The 7732-nt window shown below is 55.5% G+C and overlaps 1 protein-coding gene across 1 annotated transcript; it reads left to right on the top strand.

Moving 5' to 3' along the window:
• The first annotated feature begins 3830 nt into the window (after positions 1 to 3830).
• Positions 3831 to 7370, top strand: KLHDC7A (kelch domain containing 7A). Its single transcript, XM_003279530.3, has one exon. It carries the CDS (start codon positions 3961 to 3963, stop codon positions 6292 to 6294), a length of 2334 nt encoding a protein of 777 aa, XP_003279578.2. The 5' UTR covers positions 3831 to 3960; the 3' UTR covers positions 6295 to 7370.
• The last annotated feature ends 362 nt before the right edge of the window (positions 7371 to 7732 follow it).

Consider the following 7732-nt stretch of genomic DNA (forward strand, 5'->3'; position numbering starts at 1 on the left):
CTGCTCCTAGTGATCTGTGCACCTCTCCACACCCCAAGGCTGGTTCGGGCACATCCAGTGCCCAGGAGCTTTTCAAATGGAAATGCTGATTGTTTGACTTGAAGGGTTTAAGCTGGAGCCATAGAAAGAGGGCTCTGGGACACAATGGAACCTTTATCAGGTGGGAAGCAGCAGTCAGAGGGGCTGAGACCCTTCTAACTTGGTGGCATCTGAGAGGACAATGTGAGGTCACATCTCACCAAGGGGGCATTTCATATGTCTCCGCTTCTCCAAGGGTAAAGACATATGACATATGACCATATGACAGCCACCAGTGGGACAGGCTGAGGACACCTGACTTCCTAAGAGGTCACACCTGCTGGATGAAGTCAGGTCTATAAAACTCTGGACTCTGCAAACAAGGTTTTGGGTCCCCATTTACAAGCCAGTTGACATAATCTTGGAGGTCCAGTTACCCCTGCTGTCAAATGGGGATAACAATCGTGTCTCTCCCAAAGGGGCTGTGAGCATGAGATGGGATGAGATGAACTTCATACCCCTACCAATGGAATGGTAGCCTGGCCCCTCGTCAGCCTCAACAAAGCATTTTTCACCCCTGGGAAAATCATTTTTATTGCCCCAAACACCTCATTCTCTAGTTTCTAGATGAACACAATGGACTGTGCAGCAAGAAACATTATAAATCAGGATTTGTCACTCTCAGTCCATTGGCATTGTCTCTCTTAGCCTCAATTTCCTGATCTGTAAAATGGAGACAATGATAATAACCACCTCTCCAGATTACTGGGAAAATTAAATAATTTTACTTATGCAAAGCACCCAGGACTTCATTCCCATTCTGTTACTCACCTTGAGTATGTAACCAAGAGGAACTGATTATGTAACTTGAGAGGAATTGCTCACCCACCACCCAAGAGTGAACAGGAATTTTCAGCAGACAAGTAGAAAAGCTAACTCATTTTTAATTCCTAGACTCACTGAAAGCTCCTGAGATGATTGTTAAAAATGGAGGTTTCTTGGGACCCACCCAGCCCACTGAATCAGGACATCTAGAAGGTAGAGCTTAGAAATTTGCATCCCTGGCTTGGCGTGGTGGCTCACATCTGTAATCCCAGCACTTTGGGACGCCAAGGCGGGTGGATCACCTGAGGTCAGGAGTTCAACACCAGCCTGACTAATATGGTGAAACCCCATCACTGCTGAAAATACAAAAATAAGCCAGGCGTGGTGGTGTGCACCTGTAGTCTCAGCTACTTGGGAGGCTGAGACAGGAGAACTGCTTGAACCCGGGAGGCGGAGGTTGCAGCTAGCCAAGATCATGCCACTGCACTCCAGCCTGGGCAAAACAGTGAGACTTCGTCTCAAAAAAAAAAGAAACCCAGCCTGGTCAACATGGTGAAACTCCGTCTCTTCTAAAAATACAAAAATTAGCTGGGAGTGGTGGTGCATGCCTGTAATCCCACCTACTCGGGAGGCTGAGGCAGGAGAATCATTTGAACCCTGGAGGCAGAGGTTGCAGTGAGCCGAGATCATGCCATTGCACTCCAGCCTGGGTGACACTCTGTCTCAAAAAAGAAAGAGAAAAAGAAGGAAAAGGAGAAAGGGGGAGAGAGAGAGAGAGTTAAGAAGGAGAGAAGGAAGGAAGGAAGGAAGGAAGGAAGGAAGGAAGGGAGGGAGGGAGGGAGGAAGGAAAGAAAGCTGCATCTCTAACAAGCATCCCTTGTGATCCTTGTGCACATTGCATTGATAGGCACTCTTTTGACCAGGATGGAAAGAAAGGGAATTCAGGGGACCCCTCTTGACAGCCACCAGTGGGACAGGCTGAGGACACCTGACTTCCTAAGAGGTCACACCTGCTGGATGAAGTCAGGTCTGTAAAACTCTGGACTCTGCCAACAAGGTTTTAAGTCCCCATTTACAAGCCAGTCGACATAATCTTGGAGGTCCAGTTACCCCTGCTGTCAAATGGGGATAACAATCGTGTCTCTCCCCAAAGGGGCTGTGAGCATGAGATGAGATGAGATGAGTTTCATCCCTAGTGTCCACCCCAGTCCACTCAGAGTAAAGACAATCCCTGCTTGCTATTGTCCCAAATTGTGCAGGGCCCCACATAGGCTTAGGGTCCACAGCTGAGCCAGCTACAGCCTCTGTCCTCAAGGACTTAGAATGCAGCAGGAGACCGGATCTTGCACACAATGCACTTTATGATGCAGCTGCTGCAGCCAAGGCTAAAAGAGAAGCATCAGAGAACACGAGACCCAAAGGAAGAAAAGGTGATCTTGGACGGATGAAGGCACCAGGGAAGAAGGCCCACACACAGCCTTTCACCCAACACTGATGGGCCAGAGGGATGTCCACCAGCCTTCCCTGCCAAGAAGTCACCCTGAGCCCGGTTTGCTAGGCAGTGATCAGGAGATGAATTTGGAAGAGTAAACCAAAGCTGGTACATAGAAGGTTGTGAATGTCGGCATAGGGAGTCAGGATTGTCTCCTAGAGTCAAAGCCTTCAGAGCCAAATTCCTCCCATGCGTGTGCTTCCTGTGGCCTACAGAGTGGTTTTCAGTTTCATTTTTGAATCAGATGCCAACATTTTAAAATTGAGAGTGATTATGTCACTACCGGGATTCTTTTTGTGACAGTGGGAGGATGAGGCAATGCTGGGCCACCTGGCCTGATACCATCGGCTGGGGTGGGGGCGGACCGGCGTCCTCACTTGTTCACTTTACCTGCCCAGTCCCCATATGCAGCAAGAGTTTGAGACCCCTGCACAGGACTTTGGGGACTCTTTGAGGACCTTGGTCAGGAGAAGGGTAGAATTAGTTCTGTGCTTTGGAAGGTCCTCTGATGACAATTGATACTAGCGATGATGGTGCTGATGATAAGAAAGAGGAAAAGGAGGGAGAAGCAGAGAATAGTTCATATTTACTAAGCTTTCATCATGGGGGCTCTGCCCCAGTGTTTATTCCTAGTAGCCCATTTAGTTCTCTCCACAACCTGATGAGGTGCGTATGCTGTCATCCTCCTTTTTCAGATGAAGCACAGAGCCGTGAGGTCTCTTGCCTAAGGTCATATAGTTGGTAAGTAGCAGAGCCAGGTAGTCTGGGTCCGGGACCCACAGCACTGGTGATGGGGGAGGGGAAATGGTGAGGGGGTTCTGGGAGACGTGAGTCTTCCCTCAGTCTTTCACCATAGGAGACTGTCTGGTTTTAAAAGAGATGTGTCCGCATCTAACCCTGATCTGAGCACTAATGCAGTGTCTTTCTCCACTGTTCTCAGAAAGGCTGGTTTCTCTTAATAAACTTGCCAGGCAGGGAAGGAGGGCAGAGGCACTCAAGGGCCGGGTCAGATGGCTTGGCTGCATGCCCTGGCTCCAGACTCCACTGCCATGTTCCTGTTCCCTGCTTGGCCAGCATAAAGCTGACCCCACTGTGAGGACCAGCAGACCTCACAAGAATGACCCCATCCACGCCTACTGGGGCTCCACCTGCCCATGACTCACCACACCCAAGCCTCTGAGCCCAATGGATTTGCAAAAGAGAAAACAAAGCACACACGTAAAGAATAATCAACCCCGTGCATTTCCTGGCATCGGGTGACTGTTTGGTTAAGAGCTTCCTCCTTCTTTGTATGCCCACCGGATACTCCTAACATCCCCTAGCTGCTGGCCACAGAGCTGGCTCAGATAGCCGATCACAAGCTCAGCCCCTGGGTGGGCCCCTCACTCCCGCCACCAGGGAAACATCGAAGGAGGCCAGGCCCTGCGATCTGCCAGCTCTGGGCCCCAGCAGCCACCCTCTGCAGCTCAAAGTCACCTTTGCTCTGACTCCTCTCCTCGGCTGGCCAGCCAGAGCCAGCCCAGAACTCCCTCCCATCTGCTCGGCAGGACCCAGGAACTGGTCCCTACTGGGCAATTATTAATCAGATTCTTGACATTCCTCAGCCCCAGGTTGGCTGGAGAAGCATGTTCCCCAGAGGGGCAGAGGCCCAGGACTGGCATTTGGATATGCAGCTGACGGGCAAGGTGGTGCTGTCGGCTGCTGCCCTGCTTCTGGTGACTGTGGCCTACAGGCTGTACAAGTCGAGGCCTGCCCCAGCCCAGCGGTGGGGTGGGAATGCCCAGGCAGAAGCCAAGGAGGAAGCAGACGGCTCAGGGCAACCTGCTGTACAGGAGGCTTCTCCTGGGGTGCTGCAGAGGGGGCCAAGACGCCGGAGGAGCAGCAAGGGGGCCGAAGCACCACAGGGCTGCAGCTGGGAGAATCCAAGAGGCCCCTATGTCCTGGTCACGGGAGCCACTTCCACAGACGGGAAGCCCCAGAGAAAAGGCTCAGGTGAGGAGCGGGGCGGGCAGGGCTCGGACTCTGAGCAGGTGCCTCCTTGCGGCCGCGGCCAGGAAACCAGAACAGCTGTTGGCAGTAACCCTGACCCTCCCCATCTCCCCCGCTTGGGCAGCGAACCGAAAAGCTCTCCAGCTGGACTCACTGCAGCAGCCGACGGCAGCTGTGCCCGTGATGAGCCTGCTCCATGGCAGGACAGCAAACCCCCTGAGCATCCAGGGCTGGGGCAACTAGAACCTCCCCACTGTCACCACGTGGCTCCCTTGCAAGGCAGCAGTGACATGAACCAGAGCTGGGTCTTCACCCGTGTGGTGGGGGTCAGCAGAGAAGAGGCTGGGGCTCTCGAGGCTGCCTCCGATGTTGGGCTGACCCTGCATCAGCAGGAGGGAGGCCCCAATGCCTCCTATACCTTCTCATCCATAGCCCGCGTCCGAATGGAGGAGAATTTCATACAGAAGGTGGAGGGGGTTGAGCCCAGGCTCAAGGGCAAGGTGTACGACTACTACGTGGAATCTGCCTCTCAGGCCATCTTCCAGGGCAGGCTGGCTCCCAGGACAGCGGCCCTGACTGAGGTTCCATCCCCTAGGCCACCGCCAGAGTCCCTGGGGACAGGAGCAGCTTCGGGAGGCCAAGCCGGTGACACAAAGGGTGCAGCCGAAAGAGCTGCCTCTCAGCAGCCAGGGCCGTCGCCCTCCACCCGAGGCTTCAGCCGGAAGGAGAGCCTCCTGCAGATAGTGGAGAACCCAGAGCTGCAGCTGCAGCCAGATGGCTTCCGCCTCCCCGCTCCACCCTGCCCAGACCCGGGCACCCTACCTGGCTCAGGCAGAAGCAGCCGGGAGCCCCATGTGCAGCTCGTGGCCGGTACCAATTTCTTCCATGTCCCGCTCACCCCTGCTTCAGCCCCACAGGTCCGCCTGGATCTGGGCAATTGCTATGAGGTGCTGACCTTGGCCAAGAGGCAGAACCTGGAGGCCCTGAAGGAGGCGGCCTACAAGGTGATGAGCGAAAACTACCTCCAGGTGCTGCGCAGCCCGGACATCTACGGGTGCCTGAGCGGGGCAGAGCGCGAGCTGATCCTGCAGCGCCGGCTCCAGGGCCGCCAGTACCTGGTGGTGGCTGACGTGTGCCCCAAGGAAGACTCTGGAGGACTCTGCTGCTATGACGATGAGCGGGATGTCTGGCACCCGCTGGCTCGCCTGCCCCCCGAGGCCGTGTCCCGGGGCTGTGCCATCTGCAGTCTCTTCAATTATCTCTTCGTGGTGTCCGGCTGCCAGGGGCCCGGGCACCGGCCCTCCAGCCGCGTCTTCTGCTACAACCCGCTCACGGGGATCTGGAGCGAGGTGTGCCCGCTGAACCAGGCCCGGCCTCACTGCCGGCTGGTGGCCCTGGACGGGCACCTGTACGCCATCGGCGGAGAGTGTCTGAACTCGGTGGAGCGTTACGACCCCCGCCTGGACCGCTGGGACTTTGCCCCGCCGCTCCCCAATGACACGTTCGCCCTGGCGCACACGGCCACGGCGTGTGCCAAGGAGATCTTCGTCACCGGCGGCTCGCTGCGCTTCCTGCTGTTCCGCTTCTCTGCGCAGGAGCAGCGCTGGTGGGCCGGCCCCACCGGGGGCAGCAAGGACCGCACGGCCGAGATGGTGGCGGTCAACGGCTTTCTCTACCGCTTTGACCTCAACCGCAGCCTGGGTATCGCAGTGTACCGCTGCAGCGCCAGCACCCGGCTCTGGTACGAGTGCGCCACGTACCGGATGCCTTACCCGGATGCCTTCCAGTGCGCCGTGGTGGACAACCTCATCTACTGCGTGGGACGCCGGAGCACCCTCTGCTTCCTAGCAGACTCTGTCTCACCCAGGTTTGTGCCCAAGGAGCTGCGGAGTTTCCCGGCCCCGCAGGGCACCCTCCTGCCCACCGTCCTGACCTTACCCACCCCCGTTTTGCCTCAGACCAGGGTCTAGCAGTCCCTCAACTGAACTCCTCAGGCAAAGCTGGGGGCCACAGGGCTCCACCGCCAGCCATCCCTCTGTGGGCCATTTCTAGGCAATCAGGCAACCCAGGAATGTGAACATCAAGAGGTGAATTCTAGTCCTTTCTCCTCCCCTGGCTGGGGAGAGAGGGATCTTAGATGAGTCTTACCCTTCATGGGCTGCAGAAGTCCCACTGCAGAAAAGAGGACCAGGAGCTGGTGTTCTAAGGCAGAAGGCATTCATGTCTTCAGGGATGACCGCCCTTGCTTCAACTCTGAATTCTTCGGGGGATACACCAGGACCCCACCAAAGCTTAGGGGGCGTAGCCTTATTGCATTCACAATTCTAGGAGCCAGTTGACCCCAGCAGCCCCTCGCTGGTTGCTCTGGAGAGGGGTTGACTCTCTGAGCCATCAGTGCCCCTTCCTAAACATCAGCCACTGGGCCCCACCTCCACAGTTCCCAGAAGCACAGGGACACACAGGTGGGAAAGATGGAGGCAGGTGACTTGGGCAGGACCAGGAAGGAGCCGAGGGAGCCCCAGGGGCCCTGGCCAGAGGGAGTGGTGGTTTGAAAAGTAGAACAGCTGAAGCTGGGGCCAGCCTAGGAGACTTTTGCTTGTGAGAAAATGTACCAAAGCCCACCTTACGTTTCTCCTTATTGGAAGAAAGAGAAGCAGCCATTGTACCAAGCTATCTTCTGGTGGAAGTCTGCTAAGGATACAGAGAGGTCTCAGCAAAGGGAAGAAACTATGTGATCCAAGGGCCACCCTGCTCCTTGGCCCTGCCCATGTTAACTGACCATTACACTCATTCTCAGATCTGTAGCCGTCTTCCTGTCTGGAAGCTGGGGCAGCCACCACCAGTCAGCACTTCAGGGTGACAGCATAATTTGCCCTCCTTGTGCCAGGTACGGTCACCTGGTTTGCCTCATTCACATTTTCAGGTCGATGACCAAGCTGAGGAACTAGAAGAGTCTAGTGAAGCATCAAGAGACTGGATCTCCTTTCACATTGGGTTTGATAAACTCCAAATGAAGGAGACCCCCAGCCTCAGGAAAGCACCTGTCCTTCCAGGAGGGAAGGGAGAGAGCCTGACCCGGGGTATTACCAAAGCCCTTGTTCCACTTCTGAGGGAGACACAGACATAGATGGGAAGGCAGTGATGCTCTTGGTCCCAGCCAGAAGCCAGGGGAGATGGGAGGTGCACCAGAGTAGGCCCTGACAAGGAAGAAAATAAGGATGCTTTGGACCTCAGTGTCCTTGTCTTGAAAATGGGAAGGACAATTCATGTCCCTATCTGCCCTGGGGATAAATGAGAGCCCCCAAGAGAAAGTTCTTCCCAGTTTCCCAGGTGGTCCCAACTAGAGCTTGTGTCCACTGAAGCTGCTGGGGCCCAGGCTGTGGGTCTTGTTGGAAGAAGCAGGACTGG

This window comes from Nomascus leucogenys, chromosome 24, assembly GCF_006542625.1.
Source record: "Nomascus leucogenys isolate Asia chromosome 24, Asia_NLE_v1, whole genome shotgun sequence".
Taxonomy (NCBI): domain Eukaryota; kingdom Metazoa; phylum Chordata; class Mammalia; order Primates; family Hylobatidae; genus Nomascus; species Nomascus leucogenys.